The sequence below is a fragment of the Microcebus murinus genome, chromosome 4 (genome assembly GCF_040939455.1).
Source record: "Microcebus murinus isolate Inina chromosome 4, M.murinus_Inina_mat1.0, whole genome shotgun sequence".
NCBI classification, from domain to species: Eukaryota; Metazoa; Chordata; class Mammalia; order Primates; family Cheirogaleidae; genus Microcebus; species Microcebus murinus.
In genome coordinates, this window is record NC_134107.1 from 90,496,621 (window position 1) to 90,520,028 (window position 23,408).

At 39.7% G+C, this 23,408-nt stretch overlaps 1 protein-coding gene across 1 annotated transcript in view; it reads left to right on the forward strand.

Annotated features, from left to right (window-relative positions):
* The first annotated feature begins 602 nt into the window (after positions 1–602).
* The window catches only part of POU2AF2 (POU class 2 homeobox associating factor 2), a 38,459-nt gene continuing 15,653 nt past the window's right edge, over positions 603–23,408 (forward strand). Inside the window, exons 1-2 of the mRNA XM_012773778.3 lie at positions 603–739; positions 11,583–11,692. Coding sequence (XP_012629232.2) covers positions 730–739; positions 11,583–11,692 — 120 coding nt within the window. The 5' untranslated portion in view covers positions 603–729. The remainder of the gene's footprint in view (positions 740–11,582; positions 11,693–23,408) is intronic.

Consider the following 23,408-nt stretch of genomic DNA (forward strand, 5'->3'; position numbering starts at 1 on the left):
GGCCCTATTTCAAAGGTTCTGAGTTCCACTGGGCAGGGGGTTGCTGAACAAAGATATTTTTAAACAGCTTCACAAATGATTCTGATGTACTACCAGGATTAGGAACCTCTGCTATAGATCATATATTTATGTTTTATACATAATAAAAATATATTCCAATTGTATTAAAGTGACATTAATTTTTATTTGTACACAGTAGTGAAATGAATGAAAACCTCTTAGAATTTTGATCTATGCTGAAAGATGTCTGGCTTTTAAAAATCATGTGCCCATAATCTAAGTATTACAGGCATAGTACCTACAGGGAAAAATATGGGCTTGTTCATACACACTATTTTTTAAAGCCTAACTATAAATTAAAGGCATGGAAAATGCTACTGCTATTCATAAAACAAATAATGGATTCCCTGTTTCCATAATAAACATTTAAGGGAGTTTGTTCCTAATGGAAACTCATTGTTGCTGTAAAGATCTTGGGGAAGAAAAAAGTACCTTCATATATAATCTACATTGGGGATGCAAATTGTAGAGAAACACACACCAAAGGATTTGCATTTAATCAAATCTAGAGCAGGTCATTTCAGAAGCGTCACTACCGTGTACAGAAGGCTCTCCCACAGGACCAGGCTGAGCTTTCTAGGAGACCAGGGTCCCTTACCAGGGAGTGGACGCCATTTGCCAGAAATCCCACACTGCATTTAAGAAGGAAATTCAACAGAACCAGCCAGGATGGAAAGTGGTAAGTCAATGCCGATTGTTACAATAAAGAAAAAAACTTTAATAATCCTAATGTTTATTTATGACATTACAAAGTCACAACAGAAAACAAAGTTAAAAAAAGAAATATCACTAACTCTAGCTAGAACATATAAAAATATAAAAACACACACCAGAGAACTCTTGGTAATATTTTCATACTTCTAGTTACATTTAATTACTAATTATTAGATTTTGTTTTGCTTCATAGAGTAGGCATTTATTCTGAAAGATCGACTAAATTGAACATCATTTTCATAAAATGAGGACTCAAATATCAGAGCATTCTTTTCCAGTATAGTGAAATTTGATGTTAAATGTAACAACTTTCGGTAAGTCCTCAATTATAAAGTACGGAAGAAGAATGCAATTTGTATAGAACTTGAAGTATCTTTTATTCCTGCACCTTACTTTAGGATCTTAAGGCTAACAATGAAGATATTCCAATTGTATATGAAGAACTTGAGCTGTTATTTCGTGTACTCAAACTATGTAGAGCTCTTTCCCACTTTGTTCATCCCAATGATACAAATGTCATGTTAGTGTCAATACAGAATAAAACCAACCTGTTCGGGAACAAATTTAAATTTGAAAACATTAGCATTTTAAATGTTAATAAATGATGACAGAAGGAATATTTCAAAAATGGCTTGTAAAGTACCATGAAAGAAAAATTTAATTTTTAAAAATGCCACAGCTCCTCAAAGTCTGATCTCAAATCTAACAAGGCAGTGAGAGCCAGAAGAGCACCTATCTTCTGCGATATGCAATTGGTTATTGGTAGCAGTGCCATTTGGAGTTTTTTAAGATACATTTAATTGTGTATATTTCATGTTTACAACATGATGTTATGGAATACATACACTATACACTATAGTAAAATGGTTACTGTAGTGAAGCAGATTAACCTATTTATCATCTCACATAGTTACTTTTTTGTGACAAGAGCAGCTAAAATCTACTTATTTAACAAAAATCCCTAATACAAAGCAATTTTATTACCTGTAGTCCTCATGTTTACCGTATATCTCTCAATTTGTTTATCCTACATATCTGCTACTTTGGACCTAACTCTCATTTCCACCTCCACCCCACCCCCACCTATGGTAACCACTTTTTTATTCTTTAGCTATATATATTTGGTTTGTTTGGTTTTTTTAAAAGAATCCACGTATCAGTTAGATCATGCAATATTTTTCTTTCTGTGTCTGGCTTATTTCACTTAGCATAATGTCCTCCAGGTCCATCCAAGTTGTGGCGAATGCCAGGGTCTCCTTCTTTTTAAGACTGAATTATATTCACACACACACACACACACACACACACACACACACACACGCACAAGGGGTGTCCAGAAAGTATACAGCCATTGTTGATATAATGAGAATGGTTATCCATGGATGGATACTTTCTGGACAATCCTCGTCTATATGTATATAGACACATACATACCACATTTTCTTTATCCATTCATCTGTTGACAACTGGTTGCTTAGGTTGTTTCCATACCTTGGTTATTGTGAATAATGCTGCAATGAACACGGAAGTGCAGATGTCTTTACAAGGTAGTGATTACAACTTTGGATGTTGGGTCCAGCTATGAGGCTTAAAGGTGGGAAGAAATGGTAGATTGGGAGGGGATTGTGGGTATCTACAGTGTGGACAAACCAAACTTCAACACAATCCTAATATGTGAACTGATTTGATCTTGCATCTTTAAAAGTTTTAGTCTTTGTTTCAAATTTAAGATTTTATAAATAGTATTATCATTTTCTGCTCAATAACTAATATTTTGAACATTTCAAGATTAGTCGATGAACTTGGAGACTGTATGTTGTCTTTCCTTTGTATTCTCCTGGAGATTGCCCACCATAAAACTAATAAGATATCATCTCCCCAGATCAGAAGTAGAACCATTAACGCTGAGCTTCTAGTGGGTGTAGGGCTAATACCATTTGTTCCTGGGTGGTCATCTGCCTTCTTCTCTGTGAGGGGACTGTGATCCTCAGCGAGACAGGCTGAGCTGGAATAGGGGGATGAGGAGAGAGAACCACAGCACCAGGGCTAGCACTGGCGCCAGACCGTGGCCCAACACACTGTTACTAGACTGTCTGGAGCCTGATTCTTGGCCCTTCCCTGGCAGGCAGAGAATGGAATGCCGTCCACCAACGACTCATCATTCGGAATTTTTATTCTGCTTGAGTGACAGTGTGCCGACACTCCAGTGGTAGGGGGGACTATGATTCAGAGAGACGTCATCTACTATCTTAATCGTGCCATCGTGCAGTCACATAACTCAGAACGTAATTTTGTCTTTTCTAAAGTTATGGGATAGTTTTGGGTTTTACTTTTCTTGTTTTCTTTTCTTTTTTGTTTTGTTTTGAACTCTCTCCTTATTCCCTAAAGTCGCAAGCACCTGCTTAGAAACTCTAAAGAATTTAAAAGCAAGAAAAAGTATTTGAGAGAATGTCATCAAAAATAGTAAAATAAGAAGGTGCTTAGAGTGCTGTAAGAGTATTTGATATTTAAAAACAGTTTAGCCACTTATGTGCACATAAGGAAGTAAAACTTAAGGGAAATCAAGTAGGTAGAAGGGGGGTAGAGGAGGTGGGTAGTCATACCTAAGGGATACAATGCACACTAACTGGGTGAAGGGCACACTTATAATTTTGCCTCAAACTATACAAAAGCAAATTATGTAACCAAAACATGTGTATCCCTGAAAATTCTGAAATTAAAAAAAAAGAAAAGAAAATCAGATTGTAATTGATGAGATATCATTGAAATTCTACACCATTGGGAGAATATCTTCTGTCCCCCAGCTGGTGATCAGCCCATGCCCTGAAGCACAAGGATTGATAGCCCCATAATTTTGTCACTCCTGGGGTGACTGCAGATGTTCTCATTTGTGTAAAGGGCTTGATTATCCTCTGAAACTTACTATTCACCCAAATGATGCTCATTAGCAATGAGTTGAGCAAATTTAAAATGCAGTAGCAGCTTTTCTACTTTTTAAAAAAAGATAAAAATGTTTCTCACCGAAAAATATATATATATAATAAAAAATAAGAACAGTTTAGGAATCACCTGTGTTTTAAATATAAAATCAATTTCCAATATAAGAGTTTGATTTGATGGAGAAAATTTTTAATTTTGAAAAACAATTTTAAAGCGACAGCACCATTAAATTTACCATGGACCAAGTTCTTCATCAAAGTGAAGGAGAATACAGAGGTGATGTGACTGAGATAATTTGTTGCCTATAGATAATCACAATCCTACAGTGCAAAAAAAAAAAAAAAATTCCAAATACTAAAGGATAAATTGATGCCTATTGATAAACCTTCTTGTGCTTTCTCTGGGAAGCACATGTCTTTGTTTTCTCAACAACTGATCTGAATGCAAGTTTGTATCTACAGTATTTGAATAAAAACTCTTAAGCTCTCCTGGGTTTTGCAGGTGTAGATTCTTCAAATAGACATAATGCACAGAGAAAAAAAATGGTTTGGAGTAGGAATACTGGTAACATTATTAAACCCTAAATATCACTCCTCTCCCAAAAAAAAGAGGGTAGGGTAAGTTAAGCAGCATTCAGACTTCTCAAAAACATGAAGGATATACCAGGTGATACTTTAAGGAATTTGCAGCAGATTTCATTACTTTGTCAAAATTCATTTTAATTCCCCTTTTATGCTATTGCAAAATGTCAATATTCGTGTGTACCCTGCTTGAGAGTGTGGCTCATAACACTACTCTGGTTTCTTACCAGCCAGGCTCCCAGGAAGCCCCAGAGAAAGCGTTTCACCCTCACCTCTTAGGAAACTGCTCTTTCCCACTTTCTAAAGATCTTCACCTTCCCAAACCCTGTGGTCTTTCTCACCTTCATTTTCCTCAACTTCTCTAAAGCACTTTATTTACTCCACAAGTAGTATCTATTGAGCACCTACTAGGTGCCAGATACTTGACACCACTGATTATTCCTTTTTCTCTACACTCCCTCTTTTCTTTCATTCTCTGATGCTACTGTTCTGGTACATTCCTACATTTCTGGCCTCACCTCCCTTCATCCCTCCCACCTGAGGCCCTTCCCTGGCCCCTTCCTTCCCCTGCATCAGAACTGTCGCATTTCCCAAAGCTAAGCGCTTGGATTTTATTCTTCTCTTGCTACAAAGTCTTCCTTGGAGAACATTATTTTCATAGCTTTAATTACCATAATTTTAAAGATGTTTCCTGGATGTACAGTTCTTACCCAGGTCCAGGTTGTCATCCTGTCTATAAGATATTTTTATTTTTATTTTTATTTTATTATGGTACCACAACCTCTAGGTCACATATTCAAAACCAATTCTTCTTTCCCCATCAAAACCAATTCTTTTCCCTGCCTTCTTGATTTCTCTTACTAATCATGGTATTTTTTTTTTTGGTGTGTGTATATGCATGTGTGGATTTTCCTTTGAAAAACCTCTTAAATCTGCCCTTTTCTTGTCATTTTCACTATTTCTAGCTAGCCTCTATTTACCATTTCCCACCCTTTCTGCTTCTTCATCCTCAGCCCATTCTGGGATCTACCTTCAATTGAATTTTCCCCCAAAATATGATAAAAGTCATAATACTCTTCTGTTCAAAAAATTGAGTTGTTTCCAACATCTACAATGTAAAGTATAAATTTTTACAGCAAGATTTTTAAGACCTTCAAGACTTCCATTATTCTCAACCACAAAAAAATAAATGCTTTCAACAAATATTTACTGAAAGCCTACTATGTGCCAAGCATTGGCACTTGGGATGTAGCAGTGAGTCAAAACATATAAAGACCTCAGCACTTACAGAGTGTACATTCTAGCAGGGAGCAAACAGACAGACAATAAACAATAGACCTACTCAATCAGAAAATTATACAGGGCATTATAAAGTGACAATTGCTACATAGAAAAAGCAGAACAGAGTAAGGGGATCAGGAATGTTTTATAGGAAGGATGCAATTCAAAATATGTTCTCATTGAGAAGAAAATATTTGAACCAAAACTTGAAGGAGACAAAGCTATTTAGCTGCGTGGATAATTGAAGTGACACAGAAACGTGACTCCCAATGCTGGGAGCCACTTGACATCCAAGTGGGTCCTTGGCCTTGCATAAGAAAGAATTCAGGAGCAAGCCAACAGTTTAAAGTGAAGGCCAGTATTATTTAGAAAGTACAGAAAATCTATTCCACAGAGTATAAGCTAGTTCTCCCCACAGAGGAGAACCGGCCCCATAGTTCCTTTAGCCCCTGTATTTAAGCAATGGCTTAACCATAGGCTAAACAAGGGGAGGAATATTCATATTATTTCTTGGAAAGGAGTGATGTTTTCCTAGAACTAGGGAGACACCCTCCTTTTGACTAAATATGGTCAAACAGGAAGTGTCATGGCATCAGGTGCATGATGGGAGTGGGAGGTTTCCTTAGACACTTTTACGGTATTGAAGTGTATAAAGAAGCTGTAAGGTCAAGAGGGGGTCAATATCTCCAAGATCTTGGTTCTTACAGGATGGAATTTGTCCTGCCTCCATCTTGTTTTGATCAGGGTAGTCTGACACTTCGTTTTGAGACTTCCTGACTCTGCTAAACAATGTTTGCTAAATTAAGCAATGCCTGTAGCAATCCCCAAAGGCAGTGCCCAAAGCAGTGCCTGCCAGTTCCCTGTCCCGGGGGAAGAATATTCTGGATAGTAGAGATAGTCAATGCAAAAATTCTAAGGCAGAAGTGCATCTCAGAAACTGAGTGCAGTGAGGAAGGGGGTGAGTCTCAGGGCATGAGAACAGACCTATCAGGGAACAGGTCATGTAGAGCCATCGTAAGGACTGGCTCTTACTCTGAGTTAAATGGTGAATGATTATAGGGTTTAGAGCAGAGCAATGGCACAATTGAACTTTCTTTTTTAAAGGATTACTATGGCTTCTGAGATATTAAACTGGGGTAGGAGTGAAGAGTGGAAGCCATTAGACCAGTTAGAAGGCTTCCTTCTAATCAATGAGAGAGGGGACAATGGATTGAACCTGGATATTAGCAGTGGAGGTGAAGCAAAGTCAGCAGACCTGGGATCTATTTTGTAGGCTGCACCATCAGGAATGCTTATAGGATGGGTTGTGAGGGGTGAGACAGAGAGGAGTCTACAGCTTTGGGACTGAGTTGCTATCGACTGAGATAAGGAAGGTTTCAGGTAAAGCAAATATGGAAAGGAAGAATGGAGTTCAGATTTGGACATGTGAAGTTGAGATGTCTACTGCACATCCACGTGTAGGTGGATATCAAAGTCTAAAGTCCAGGTCTGCACTGAGGACATCCATTTGAAATTTATCCACAGAGAGATGGCATTTAAACCTAGTAACTCCAATGACATGGGTTCCTTACCCCTTGTACACATGCATTGCTCCTTCCTGCCTCTTGGTGTTTGCTCATGCCTGCTGTCTGCAAGGGCGTTCTCCCTCCTCCTAACCTACCCACATGCTTCTGAGTCCAGCCTAACTCCCCTCCCTTCCCACAAAACGTTCATCAACAACCCAAAGTGTACTCTTCCCCCTCCCCTACTCTTTTCACACGAGAATGTCTTATTTCTCTCACTAAACCAGGATCTCTTTGAGGACATCTGCTGTATGTTCTAAACTTATTTTGCATCCCCTGTAGCATATAGCCCCATGCTTTGCACTAAGTCAGTGCCAACTAGTACATAAGACTGCTTGTTTTATGACAAAACTTCAGAAGTTTTGATCTGGGTATTTGCCATCTCATGAACTTTATTCTCTATTAATCACCATGTGGTTATTTGTTAAACTTATTTAGAATAGGTATATTTCCCCTAGGCTTCTTGGCATACACATAAAGCATAAATTGCTAATTCAGATTACAATCATCAATTAAAAAGCCCTTCAAAAAGAAGTGAAGCCAAGACTGTCTGCAAACACAAAAAGGATCCAGCCTGGACCTCTTCAACTACCACCTCCTCCTGCTTCACAGAGCTGTCCCAGTCCATATCCACCATCAATCAGTCAGATGTTCCCCCTTGCCCAGTTAGGACTGCAAAGATTAGAGTTGTCAGCCCTCTTCCAAAGGAACCTTATACAGGCAGGCCTTACTCACACGTGTGTCAGCGGTTCTCAAACTTCAGAGAACATCAGAATCACTTGGAGGGCTGCCACTCCCCACCCCCACCCAGGGTTTCTGATTCAGTACCTTTGGGGCAGAGCCTGAGAATATGCATTCCTAGCAAGTTCCTAGCCAATGCTGATCCTGCTGGGCCACAGATCACACTTGGAGAATCCTGGTGTATATTCTTACTTTTGCTTGACTATCTGCCTGGTCCTGATGTTTAGTGTCTGAGTTACTCTCCCACTCCAGGCTGCTCGATGTGCACTAGAGCTACCTACATCACTGGCCATGTCACCTCGACCCCACACCCATCCCCACCTTTCTTTGTTCCAGTCTCAAACTTTGAGAGTCAATTTGTACCTCTGACCCCAATTTCTTTCTTCCTCTTCAAGACCTCCTTCCACCATTCTCTCCCTCTTTCTAAACCTTCTGTCCTTCACTGTGTCCTGTTCAAACATCCTCAACTCCTTCCCACTCATGAATACATAGATATAAAAACATAAGCAAACCTCTCCTTGAAACTAAATTCTCTCCAGCTATCATCTAATCTCTTGTTTCCCTTTCTCATTCAAAAATCAAGAAGATGTAGTCTCACTTCCCTGTCTGCACCTCCTCCCTTGACATTATTATCTGGCTTCTAGCCACCCCGCCTCACTTCCAAATTGCTCTTGCTAAGGTCAACACCAACCACCGAATTGAAAGCCATGAATGCTCTCCTGTCCTTATCTTCCTGGACTGTTCAGCTGCATCTGATACTTTTTCTTGCTTTCTTGAAATCTCTTTTCCTGAATTTTATGATGCCTTATTCCCCTGGTTTTTCTTGGTTCCTCTCCAACCAGTCTTCCCATGTCGTCTACGTAGGGTTCTCCACTCCTTGTCTGACAACGCTTTAACTGTAAATGTTCCCCAGGCTCTGTCTGTAATCACTTGGCCCCAAGATTCCTAATCAGTGTGTCAGAACTCGGTATGATAGGCATTCCAAAGATGTTGACCCTCCCAGCCCTTGGCAGTTGCCTGGCCTGTGTATCCCATTGTGCCAGACATATTTAATGTTTTCTGTGTACCGTCATGTAACTCTGTCTTCCAAAGCACTCCCAAGGGGAGTTCATCCTCTGTCCTGGTTTCGTTGTCATCAACGTTGTGATGGCACTAAAAGGTACGGGCCCAGAGCAATGCATGGTGGAAACTTGGGAGTCACCCTCAACTCTTCCCTCTCCTTTACTTCCCACATCTAAGTCATTTCCAAATCTGTCTGATCCTTGTCTGCCCTCCAACCAGTACCACTATGCAGACCCCATTACTTCACTCCTGATTCAGCTTTGTGATTCTCAAATCCACCCTCCACACAGCTGCCAGAAAAGTCTGTCTCTAATGCAAATCTAACAACACCACTCCCTTGCTTAACAGGCTGTGATGGCTCATTGCCGACAGGATGAAGTCCAAACTCCTTCCTATGCCAGAAGCATCAGGATTGACCCCTACTCATTTCCCAGCCTCACATCCTACCCCTTCCTCCTTCTGTTCCTGACACCAGGCCTTTGCCCATGCTGTCCGCCACACCTGCAATGTTCCCGCCCATTTTGCCATTGCCACACACCCCCTACCTCTTCCTTTAAGGCCCGGCTCAGATATTGCCTGATTCCCTCCCCTGCCCCTCAAGAAAATGGCCTGTTCTGGGTTCCTGTGGATAACCTAGGAATATTTCTGTTATTGTACGTAGCATATTTGCATTATAATTATTTTGCAGTATTTCTCTCCCCACTAGATAGCATATTCTTTTACATTCCCAGCTCTGACACATAGAAAATACTCAATAAATAATGGATGAATAAATGTCGCAAAAATAAAATGCATCACACACAATTCTAGAAGCAACACTTAGATTCCTTTGGGATAGACATAAGGTCAGTAAGCTTTAAATTTGAGGTTGATTTGAGAGAAGCACTTCAAACCTCTTTAATTAAAAGATAAATAGACAAAATCCAGTCAAAATTAGACCCAAAGGACCAAATAACTTTGTTTTGCTGAAAGCAGATCGTATGTGGCTTTACTTGAATTAAATAATATGTTGTCTTGGAACCGAGACATTTTTCCTTCTTTATTTTGTATAGGTGTTTTGTATGAAACTTGCTAGTTTTCAAAGCTTTGTCATATAGATATCTTATTTTTTTCCCCTATAAACCTCTAAATACAGCTAAGAAGAAATGGTTGCATCATTTTATACATGAAGTAAATGGAGCTGAGGGATTGTGACTTTCCCAAGTCAATGACTAATGTATGGCTATATAGGCACTGACACTTAGGCCAGCAAACTCTTTTATTAAATGCACCTGCCTCTGGTTGTAGCTTTAATGTCTTCCTTTCTTTTCTCCTTTCATCCTTTTTGCAATGCAGTTTGATTGGTAAGTCAAATGTATCCTAGACTATCAAAAACATCAACCTGATTAGAAAATATTTTTAGTTACATGGTATATATGTGTGTGTGTGTGTATATATATATATATATATATATATATATATATATATATATTAGTATATTCTTCTATACACAGTGATGCCAAATATTGTACCAGCTGAATATTCTGGTAAGCCAGCAATGCCTCAATTAAAATGGATTGAAGCCATCCAGTCTACTACCGAACAACAAATTCAGAGTTAAGAAACATCTTAAAATCCCTCCAGTTGAACCACTAATTCAGTGCTTAAATACTTTCTAGAATAGTCCAAACAAAAGCTTTCCCTATCATTGCTTCACCATCATCAGCACAAGGAATACACTGTTTCTAGAAGCAATGTTGCCAATTTTAGAACCTCGGAGAAATGTTGTTCTCTATAGTCTGTTATCTCTCTGTAATTTCCACATGGTGAAACCAGCAAATTTTTCTGTTTGTTAGTGTTACAAACTGACCTAAGTCTGGATCCCAGGTCTCTTGGTTATTAGCAGCCATGAGATCTTGGCAAATAACTAAGCCCTGGACCTCAGTTTCCTCATTGGTGAAATGGATCAAATGAAACAATACAGGTAAATTGCCAAGAATGACAATATCTTCAGTAAGTGCATGTAGTAAGTGCTCAGTAAATATTTGTTAAATAAATGAATGTCCCTTCCTTTATCCTTGACCTTGTCTCAAAGCAGCAACCCCTCACATTGAATCTCTGTCTTTGCAGGGGAAAAAAAGACACACTTAACTGGTGCAATAAACAGATAACAAATGACTTTCTTGTTAGGAACATAATCCTCTTAAAATAGTCCCATTAACCTGCAAATGGTACACATGTCATGGGGCAGGAATAGTGTCACTCCATAACCTGAATCAGTCCAATTTAACCTTGCCCTCATGGAGTAAGATGCAAGTTACATCCAATCCTTTATCTTGCGATTAAAGCATACATCGTAAATCTTACTGGAGTAAATCTTGACAAGTGAGAGTACAAACACTAGGGCACTTTGAAGAGCTGTTGTGTAGAAGATGGAGTGTTTCCTTCACTTAAGCAGAGCTTGGATGAGTCTCTATCAAGGGCCAGGACAGACAAGGCTCTATTGAAGCCACTCCATTAAAGCCACTTCAAATTCAAGAGTTCTACCATTCTAACAAGGAGAAAACAGCACCGCCATTATTGCCCCTTGAGTATGTCCCTCAGGAAGTTAACCTAATGACTCCATCCACAACATCTGTTGTGACTATTCCATTTGCTTCAGTCCCAGGGGACTACAGCAAACGCGTGTACCAAGGCGTGAGAGTGAAGCACACAGTCAAAGATCTACTGGCCGAAAAACGATCCAGGCAGACAAGTAACTCAAGATTTAATGTAAGTCCCAATTTAACACATTTCTGAAATTCTTGGGGAGTCAAGCTCTCTGTTCAGGTTAGTTATCTCTCCCTTCATCCACACCACAATCCCCCACTCCTGGGTCTAATATTCTCGAGAGCAAAGTCCTCCTTTAACTGGCACGTGCTATCAAATTTTTCATTTATCTTTTCATTATTTTTCATTTTTCCCCATGATGGACAATCTTCCTCTGCAGAGCACACCCACCTGATATCTCTTGTCTCTCAGTGGTGCCAACATTTCACACTATAACCTAAACTCCCCCTTTGTTCTCATCCTAATCTGTGTTACACCAGTTTTCATGTCCTCTTTGAAAGAGTTTTTATATCCCTATTCATCTGCTATTGATTATGTGTGCCCTTGGAAATGGGATTCGCATTCCCTCATAACTGTATGTCACTTAAATCGCAATCGATAAATTCTGGCTGTCCTCCCAACAGAGGATCCTGGTGGAGCGGAGGAGCATGGGTGGAGAGGGAGGACTGGCTCTGCCAGGAGCCAGCCGTGTGGCCCTGGGAAAGTCACTTTACTTCTCTGGGCTCAACATGAAATGAGGCATTCAAAGTGACCTCCAGGGTCCCTTCCAGCTGTAAAAATCTCAGACTATTACTAAACTCATGGCATGTCTGATCACTGCCAGCAAGTGTTCCAAGAGCCCTGTGATTGCATTGGCTAGCTACTACAGATGATGTGTCTTTTCATTTCTCCCAGCCATGAATTAACAAGGGCTCAGTTGGTGAGAATAATGCTGACCTTCATCTACAGGTTACTCTAAACCCAATAGATAGAACTTAGGGAAAAAAAACCTCTCTGTAACATGCAAAATCAAAATTTAAATATCCTAGTAGGAGATATTTTGAGTCTATAACCTTTATCTGCCATCCGTGTCTTCATAAATAGCTCCACTCTGTGCCTAAAATGTTTAAGTGGTTGCACACAGATCTCAAAAAATAATTCGAGAATGGCAATAGTATTTGGCTATCAGGATCAGTATATAACCCACTATTCTATTAAGCAAAATATAATGACATGAATGTCAGGCATCTGTTGGCATTTTCTGGGTGCAGGGCATGAGAGCAGATGACCAGGGATAAAGGAGCCAGTCACGTGCAGTACTAGCGCAGGGGCTGATACACAACAGTTACTGGTTCTACTCCAGTATTATCTGCTGAGAACATTGGCACCACATTCAACGCTGCTCCAAAATCAAACTCCTGGGACATGTTCCAAGTGAACCAACTCCAGATTCACTTTCCTCCCATCCAAGAACACCTTTTGTTGCACATTTTATGTTCTCCTTTCTTTGAAACCACCTCCTCTCTTCTAGTTCAACAAATGGAGCTAAGCTGATTCAGAGAGATCTGAATAATTGGCTCCTTCTCTGCTCCTAAGTCAGTGTTTCTCACAGTGCCTGCTCTGAATCATCTGGGGTGTGTGTTAAAAATATCAACACAAACCTAGTCGAGAGAGAGAGAGAGAGAGAGAGAGAGAGAGAGAGAGAGAGAAAGCAGAGTCTGTTTGCAATGAGCCACAGCTTCAAGTGGAAGTGATGTGGATTGCTTGGCCACAGCCACAAGTACAACCACAGATGAGAGAGCATCTGAATTTTGAAACTTGATGAAAGTTCCAGGCAAACTGTCAATTGGAAAAACAAGAGTCACACATAAGGATAATTTATACCCATAGTCAAGGAGCAGACATTGTATCTGCCTAGCGTGAACAGGGCTATAACTCACACCTTGGTGTCATCATCAGTGCCTATATTCAAATGACAAGTCACTATCCCAGAGTTATATAACTCTGGGACATAAGGGAAAGTTACATAAAAGGCACATATCCAAAGGGTGGACATATATTTTTTCTTTAAATTTTACCTAATATGAATTCTTGCTCAAGATCTGTGCCTACCAAGCCACAGATTCTGTTTTTTCTCCTTATTTTTTCATGCTTTTACTTTTTAAAAGATAAAACAATATAAATATGATTAATAATAATCCATATGATTTGATTTCATTTTAAAATGAAGATCCCCGGGCCTTTCTCAAGTCTGACATAAAGTTATTGGGTTGGAGCTAGAAAATGGTCGTTTTGTTGTTTTTTTTTTTTAGAAGCTCCCTTAGTGATTCCTTTGCATGTTACTGTTTGAGAACTTTGCCATGGAGCAAAGAGCAAGTGTCCAAGCCTCACACGCCGCAGCCAAGGTTCTTATCTCTCCCAGATAAGAACTTGCTGAGTTATTACTATTGGCCCGGTGACACTGTGTTATATAGAGAAAGTAGATACAAGAAACATGCAATGCATACTGTGTGCCATTAAACACCAAATAACCCGGTAGAAAGGAAAAACGCTTACACATTGAAAAACACAAGACCATGTAACCAAGCCCTAGACTAAGTGCTAAGAACAAAAGACCAGGTAGCATAGCCATGTGATATGAAGACTCATAATATTTATGTAAGGACAATTTAAAGTGCACTGCCTTGTGTATTATTTCGTTAGATAGACACACTAATCCTATAAAATCCATTTCACAGTTTCCCACTTTATAGATGAATAAGTTGAGAACAATAAAAGTTAATTGTTTCTAAGTTGCACAGTTAGCAAGTAGTAGGTCTCCCAAACTCCTAATTCCATATTCCATATTTAAAGGGAAAAGTCAATGTGGACTAAAGGCAGAATAATCACTGAGACATGCAAACAGGGAAAATTTTTAAAAAGAAAATCTAACGTGTAGAAAGAATTTCTAGGACAAGAAAGGGACAAACCAGTTCTAACCATGGTGTTTATTCTTAGGCATCAGTGCATAAGTGGTATGAACTCACCCTTAACTTTGTGTTCCTATCACATCACCCAACATCTCAATGCTAGTGTCTTACTTGAATACTCGGTTCAATGACCTTTTAAATTCAGGTAATTAAATGCATAAAGTCCCAAAATTTGGGCCTTATGCATGTCCATGAGTTGATTTTACTGTCCACGTGCTCATATTTCATCCTCTCAGACACTCTAAAATATCTTTAATCACAAGAAGGATATCATCTTCGTTAATCTTCTGCTCTCAAGGACCTGTTTCTGTCCCTGTTGCAAATGCAACCCAATAAGCAGGAATCACAGAGCATCGTGTCACTGGTGGACACTGTGGGGCTCTAATTCCTTGCCTAATGGGGAGACTACCTCCTCTTTTTCATACCAGTGCACTATGAGACAATGGGTCTAGTATCTCAGGTAAGTTTGGATAGGGAAGCCATCCATTAGACATGTTCGAACTGTGTAGCTGACAGCATGAGCAATGACCAGTCAGAGACCCTACCATGTGGTTTTACCAGAAGTATATTGTACTACACCAAAAATAATGGACCACCCTCCCCAGAGATTCCACTTCAAGTCCCTGGCACCTGTGAATGCTGCCTTAAGTGGAAAATACGTAATTAAATGAAGGATCTTGAGAGGAGGGGCTTACCCTGCATTGCCTGGGTGGACACTCAGTGCACCGTATCCTTGTAAGAGAGAGAAACTCACACACACAAAGGGGTAGACACTCTCAGAGGCGGAAATCGTGCCACCACTTACACAGAGGTTGCAGTGACGAGGCCACAAGTCAAAGAACACGAGCAGCCACCAAAAGCTGGAAGAGGCAAAACAGATTCTTCCCTATCATCCCATAGAAGGCACAACCTTGCTGGCACCTTGACTTTGGACTTTGGGCCTCCAGAACTATAAGAAAATAAACCTGGACTGTTTTAAACCACCCTGTTTGTGATAATTTATTACAGCAGTCCTAGAAAAATGATACATATATATTATGAAAACTCTGTCCCCCTGGGTAAGCATACTTTGGGAAGTATCTATTTGACGCTCAAATCTCTGCCCTTTCATTCGTGACAAGACTCTGATGAATTTACACAAGACGATGTTGATCCATCTTTACCGCAATTTCCCTCGCAAACATCCGTTTTTGATAGCATGAAATGTCTTTCACATCTTTGCAGCAGGAATAAAAAGAAAATCCCTTGCATCAAAAGATATTTTCACCAAAGAATGGAAATTAAAACCACTTCTACACATTTTAGCCATCATTCTGTGGTTTCACAACTATTATTATGTATCTCTATTTTTAAACAATGGCTTTTCTTTTTTCCTTCTCAAATTTTTCTGTGGCATTCTTTACTACACTATTAGATCTTCTACTATAAAATATAAATATGAATCATTTACCAACCTCTAGTACCAAAAAATATATAATTAAACTTCTGATTACTGCTTTTTTTTCAATCGTACTCTTTCAGTTGAGTTCCATAAAAGCAAATCATTGAATTTTTTTAAATAACATCACAAAATTTAATAAACTTTCTATTATCTATTTTTTTAAAAAGCCATAAATCTAATAGCCACAATGTTTAAGTTTTGTTTTAAAATTCAGTGAATAATTTACAGGCTATTGAGATTTTTGAGCAAGTTTTTCGTAAGCTGTCATATATATTCATTTAAAATCGTTGAATATATAACAGCTGACATGGAGGAGAATTGTAAAGTTTGCTGAGTAGGAAATAGAAATCAGTTTGGAATGGAAACTGTGGGAGAACGGGGAGTGCTGTGCTGTACAGAGAAGAATCATGATGGGCCTAGATATCAGGGCCTGATGTTCAATTTATTTTTTTGATTTGTGGACAGAGTAACAGCCCTCTCGCTCTGCCCAGTCATCAAAGTGCTGAATCAAGAACAATAAGAAAATTGATATGAAAGTTCCTTTAAGTTACTCCTACATAAAAATGAGGAAAAATAAGTGAAGATGTCTGGTTCTGTTTTTGGAAGATCTGCACTGAAGAACATGTTGAGGAGAAATATCCCAAATGGGAGATCTATTCGGATTACGTCGGCCTTGATTTACACATACTGTACAGATACAGACGGAAATTTCACTCTCGCCACGTGGCGTGGTTTGCTTTTCAAATCATAAGTACTTACAGTTATTTTCTTCTTTTTTACGTTTTGCCAAATTTGTACCTTTACATTAGCTGCTAAAAATCTCTACATCAAGGACACGTACGCTAAGGCCATATTGTCAGCTGGATTTCTTGGTTAATAATCTTTCCTAATTATTTTTGGAAGGAAAATATAAGCAACGGAAAGAAGTATGATGATAGCAGATATTTGGTGGGAAAATTTGGAGCAACAGAAGGGGAATGGGTGCCATTTGGTATCTTTATGGCATGGAGTAATTGAAATGTTTGTTGAGAGGTTGGCAACGTCTAACCGTAGAACAGATGTACAATGTCTACCTTGGGTCCTGGTACCTGTCTGTCCTTCCTTGGGGACTGCTGGTTGGACGTTGGTTTGGTTACACATCCAGCTGCTGCTTCACCGCTCTAGTCACGTGCACAGTTCAGTTGCCCCTGAGTGGGAATGTCGTGACGTCCAGATCTGCAATTTGCATTTGGATTTCTTAGGAAATACCAGGGGGGAAAGTACACAATTAGAAGCTATAAAATTATATCACCTCGAAGTTTCTTCGACTTCCCTGGAACTTTGGAAAATACATCTAAGACATCTCTCCCTACAGCAAGAGAAGCTGCTCCTTGCTTAATATGTCTGAACCCCTCCTTCTGGCTATGGGTGCTCTCGGACATGCCCTTCTGCTCTCTCTGCCTCAGTGTCTTTGCTGATAAAAGCAGAGAGTTAGGCCATGTCTCTAATAAGATTCCTCTCATCTCAGCATTCATTTTTTAGGATAAATTTTATTGTACAGTATATACTTGAGGTTTACAACATGATGCTATGGGATACATATATATGTGTGTGTGTATATGTATAGGTAGATAGTATTAATATACAGATATGCTATCTATATATCTATAGATAGTAAAACAGTTACTATAGCAAAGCAAATTAACATGGCCATCATCTCACATAGCTACATTTTTGTGACAGGAGCAGCTAAAATCTACTTATTTAACAAAAAATCCTAACACAGTTCCATTTGATTAACTTTAGTCCTCATGTTGTACATTAAATCTAGTTCATCCTACATATCTGCTACTTTGTATCCTTTGAGCTACGCCTCAGTATTCATTTTTAAGACTCAAACTTTAAAAAGTTTATCCCATTCCTTTATCGTCTTCATTTTCGTTATTCATATTTCAAATGTTTCCATCTCACTGTTTAGGATTTAAAGTAGATCTGAATCTCGAGAATGAGCTCATACCCATGTTGAAGCATTTTGGCGCTAATGTTTTAGATCATTCTGTCGTCTATCTGGGAACCTACAGCACTTAAATTTTATGAAGTTCATCTTCTAAGACACAGGAAGCATAAAATGGTGAAGAGTTTGGGCTCTGGATCCAGACGACCCGAATTCAAATCCCATCACTGTGTGAGGACAGTAAAATTACCGAACTTTGCTGTTTAAAGGCAGATAATATCTGCCTTGCAAGGTTATCATAAGGGTTATATTTAATATTTACCAAGGGCTTGGCATACGGTAGGTGCTCAATCAATGCTACCGCTATTAAATACCCACTGCATGCAAGAAACGATGGAGGTTAGAATTCAAAGCAATGTAAGAAAGTCATTGCATTGAAGAAATGTATAGTTCAGTTGTGGGGGAAGGAATTATTTGCTATTAAAAATAAAAAGATGGCTTTGCTCCAACTGCCAAAAGAGTGATTGCAACCATCTGTGAACATTACTGAGGTTCAGAGGAGGGTGAGCAAAGCATGGGGAGGGTGGGTGGAAGAAGATTTCTTGGAGGAGCATGCACCTTGGGCCAGCTTTGAAGGAAGATGACTCAGGTGCGCAGGAAGCAGGTGTAGAGTTCAAGCAGAACACACAAGAGGGCACAGACATGAGGGAAGGAGGCATTCTGTCTGTGATGTGCACTGCGGAAACCAATTTTGTCTGCGGGGTGGAGAAGCAAAAAAGAAGGTTGGGTGGCCAGCCTGGTGCATAACCCTTGAAAATTCAGTTCTGGTCTTGCCTGTTAAGATCTCCCAGACACTCCCTTCTGCTCCCAGAGCTTCCTGCATATTTTTCTGTTAAATTACTTATTACATTGCACTATACCTGCTTTTTTTTCTTAAATCTCTCCCCCTAGTTGGCTATGGTCTTGCTAATTCTGGTTGTTCCTTCTGGACCCTCCAGCCCAGGAAGAATGGCAGTGAGGTAGAATGGTCAAGAGCCTGCATCTCAGAGTCAGACAGACCAAGGCTCTGACTCTAGGGTGTGAAAATGTTCTCATGTCTCTGGGCCTTAGTTTCCTCCTATGTAATGGGGGGGGAAGTGATACCCACTATAGAAGGTGTCATGAGAGTAAAATTAGGATAGTGTCCTTAAAGCGCATGACATGTTGCAAGTGCTCAGCTAATGGCAGATTTTATGGTTTTTAGAGTATCTGGCACATGGTGGCACTTGACAAATGTCACAGCAAACATGTGCTGCACTAGATTATGGGGCGCTCTGGATAGCAGCCTTGAGTTAGATACTCTCAATTACTACAAAAGCTAATATAATACAAATAAGTCAAACCATTAAAAAGGCCATTGTGGGTTTGAAAACTCCATTCACTATGAATAAATGAAACAACGAAACAGTAGAAACAAGGGTTAGCTGCCTTAATTTTACACTTACTCAGCAATGCCACCCCTTTGCATTCTGCAGGTCAGGGTCGCCAGAGTTGAATCTCCAACCTGGTGGAGTTTGTTAAGATCATTCCAGTCACTCCCATGCTGCAGTCCTAAGTGTCCAAAAACTTAACCAGTCTCGGACAACAAACCAAGAATTACATTTATTCATCATGACTACCATTTCATGAAAAACCCTGCTTCCAATGACAGGACAAAGAAATAAAAGTCCTAATATTTGGATCAGGCTTTGCTACCAATGCTCTGCCCTACAAGTGATAGGACTTTCTTAAGCCCACATTTCCTCAATGTAAAAGGATCTTCTGTGTGGTGCCGATGGGAGGGGTTCAGTGTTCAGCGTTCTCAGTGTGTCCCCCCGCTGGGTGCAGCTGTTTCTCTTCTTGACTCGGTAGATTTTCCCAGACCTCAGAAGATATCCCACCCACTGGCACCCCTCCCCCAACCTGCAAGGCCAGGATGAACCCCCTCTTTATTCTGAGAAAGATAAATCTTCTTTTCTCTAGGTCAGCTAGAGTTTTGCAAATTGAGTCTGCCAGGAAAACATGGAACAGAAAAATCACAGAAACCACAAGGACAATGATGTCACCTACAAATGATCTGACACTAGGGTTAATATTATATCTGGATGGGCACAGCAGTACAGCAGAGGCGACCTAAAAGTCCATCACTTCGGCTCTCTCTTGGATAAACAAGAATTGATAATAATAATAGCTATCCTTTAATGCTGGGCTCTGAAATAAGGACTTTAGAAATATTTTCATTTGTCTACTTTAAAATATATTTTATTTATCAACACAAGCACAACAGCTTTAACAGGGTGTTACTCATATCTATTTTTTTCAGATTAGGAAAATAAGAATCAGGTAGGAAGCAGTAGAGCTTAGATCTGGACCCAGGTGTGTGGGACTCCAAAGTCTTTATTTAACCTGGCATACTGCCTTCTTAAGTTTATGTTTCCAGTTCAAGGAAGGCTGAGTTTGGAGTGACCACTTTGCTTTAGGTCCTGCTGCTCAGTCCGCACGTCACCCTGCAGATCTCATACATGATGTTGGAGCCCAGTTACGACCTTTATTCTTTGTGGGCCACGTAAGTGTGTCTCCCCACCCATCCCTGCAGTGTAGATTGTTCAAAGGATGCCACCCCCAGCCCAAACCAAAACCAGGACCTTCCTTCTCTATGGTACTCAGACATCTTAGAAGAAACTAGACCCAAGAAGCTTTTCATTTCCTTCTAGAACTTATCCCTTAGTTTTGTCCCAGAACCTGCTTCTAGAATATAGTCCCACCTTGTCATTCCCCACCACCCTCTGATCTCCTGGAACTCTCCAGGGCACCTGGGCCTCCCTGTATAAAAGGAAAACATTTCCAGAACCAGAGTCAAAACATGCCACCCTGACCTTACAGACGCCTCTTTTCCACTCTCCTAGAGATCTCTTGGGTCTACCTCACACAATCCATTTCTCTCCGACTTTTTCTTCTTGCTTTCAGCTGACTGCCCTGCTCTGTCTTTTGCTGAAGTGGGATTTCTTTTCTGAATATCGCCAAGCTGATCTGAGAGGCTGGCTTTCCATAGCTCACTCCTGGGAATGGATGCAGAATGCCACTCCTCCCACTTGAGAAGGAAGAGACCATATCAACTCCCTTCTGAGGGCTGGAAGAGATTCCTGAGCCGGGTGAAACATAGATCTTATGGCTCAATTAGCCTGCTATCTCTGGTGACCCACTCCTTCAGTGCTCTCTTAACCCCCATGAGGTCTGGAATTCTCTCACCGTTGTACACACTCAAGTACCTTACACATATTCATAATGAATAGAATAGCCACTAAGGAAAGGGATAGAGATTTCCTTATGGCCTTACTTTCTTATAAAAGTATGGGAAAAGATGGGCAAAGGGAGACCATACTAAGCCCAGTTTTAGTCCTCTAGGCTAAGGACAAATGGAACTCTTTACTCATGTAGGAATCCAATTTTAATCAACATATGCACCGCAAAACTTGCTGAAACTTGACAATTTGTATATTGTGCTACTTCTCTTTGGCATTCTGATGGAGGTGCTGATCAACAATGAGAAAGTCAAAAGAATGTAAATAAATCCACAAACTGATAGCCATACCTTAAAATTAGGGCACTGGCTGTACATAAATTCAAGGAACAAATCACGGCTGCTGTAGCCATCAGCACATTGTCACATCTAAGAACATAACACACGTAGGGTGTATTGAATCCACGGTTGGAAGAAGAGTGAGCTTTGGAATGAGGCATCCCAAGCTCTGTGGACACATGAGTGCAAAAAAGTTGTCACCATTGCTAGTACAGGAAATACTCGTGGCCTTCTCTGATTTCTTACAATTTGCCCTAGAAATTATTTTTCATCTCTTCAACTCTCATAAACTGAACCCATCCTGCAATGTCTTCTGGCTTTGTAAGATTGCCATACGTGCCTGGCCACAACAGCAAATGGGCATCAGATGGCCTAGTGTGTGTCTTCATGCTTGCTATTGCTTTATTTTCCTTATCTTTTCTTATTGTTTTAGAAGTACCTGTTGTTCTCTTCGTGTTTGGCTATGAAAGCTGTTTATAAAACTGCAGCTTTTCTTTAATAAATGCATCTCATTTGTCCTCACTATGCTTTTATGAATTGCCAGCAGATGTAACTGCTGCAAGGTTTGATAAAGGGAATCAGTGTCTATCCTGGGACCATCTCATCTGCCCATCACCTTTGGCTTAGTCTCAGTGCTTTGCATGTTGCTCGTTGACATTGCCAGCTAACCCCCTTCATGGCCTAGGAAGAATTAAAAGAGAAGAAAACATTTTCTGAGCCTTGTAAAGTCAAAATGCCAATGTTTGAATACAGAGGTACATACTATATGCTTGGCATCCATTTGAATGCATGTTTTATTTTCTAAGGCTTCTAAATGGCCCATTGTCTGACTTTAATTAGCCCACTGTCCTGCCCTGTTTAGAGAACTGAACCACATTTCTAGGGCTTTCCATATTCCCCACCCAACCACCTGCTCCCTCACAATCACAGAAATTTAAAAAATAATAATAAAGGCGAACCTTTTGCAAGCAACTTATTTTTTCAGCTGTTCTATTGGTTTTGTAGTTTTTTTTTAAAAAAGTCATGAAATTTAAAATAATTCCTGGTGGCGAATTCTTTCACACAGCTTGCAAAAATAATCAAGTCTTGCAGCGAAACAGCTATAGCAAGTCCATCTGGCAGGACTGGAGTTCTGCAGATTCTGTTCTGGCCAAAGTGCAGCCCAGCCACTGCTGTTGTTCTAACTTAGCTACATAAATACAAATAGCTTTCCAAAGGCACGCCAAGATCCAGGAGTAGAAAATGTGTTTCATTTTGCAACTCAGGCAACAGAAATCACTTTCTCACCGAGACAGCCTGGACATAATTTTGTGCCAAGCAGGAGAGTTTTAACAGTAAAAATTTAAGAAACTGTCAAAAAGTTGGAATTCTGTAACCGTGTGAGCTTTCCAAAGGTCATAAAATAGTTTATATCCCAGAAATTTAAGACACTTGGAATCACAGTTCTGAAAAGATTTGAAGATTTATAATAAAGATATGAAACCTAAAGTCTATTCATCTTTATTAACTAGTTGCTTTAATTACAAAAGGAATATATTATAAAATATCAAACCAACAAAAGAGTGTGAAGTGAAAAGTAGAATTCTACTAAAGTCTTCCCTGCTCACATTCACCTTGTTCTACATCTGGGAGCTACCCCATTGAATTTTATGTAAATTCCCTCAGAAAATTTGCTGTGACATTTTATTAGAGAGAAATTAAGTTGTCACACCAACAAGTTAATGAATATTGAAATCTGTTAGATAATCGCATGTACTATTACAAAGATGCATAAATTAATATTTTCATGGTAAATCCCCTTCCCTGAGAGAGAATTTAAACATGGCTTTTAGTCTTCATTTTCCCTCTGTACACTTGAAGGCCTTAGCAAATCACGTAATCCTTTTAGGTCAATAACAGAGCCCTTACTGTCGCCCAAAGCTGGTGATAGTGAAGACAAGATGCACAAAATCAGAGGA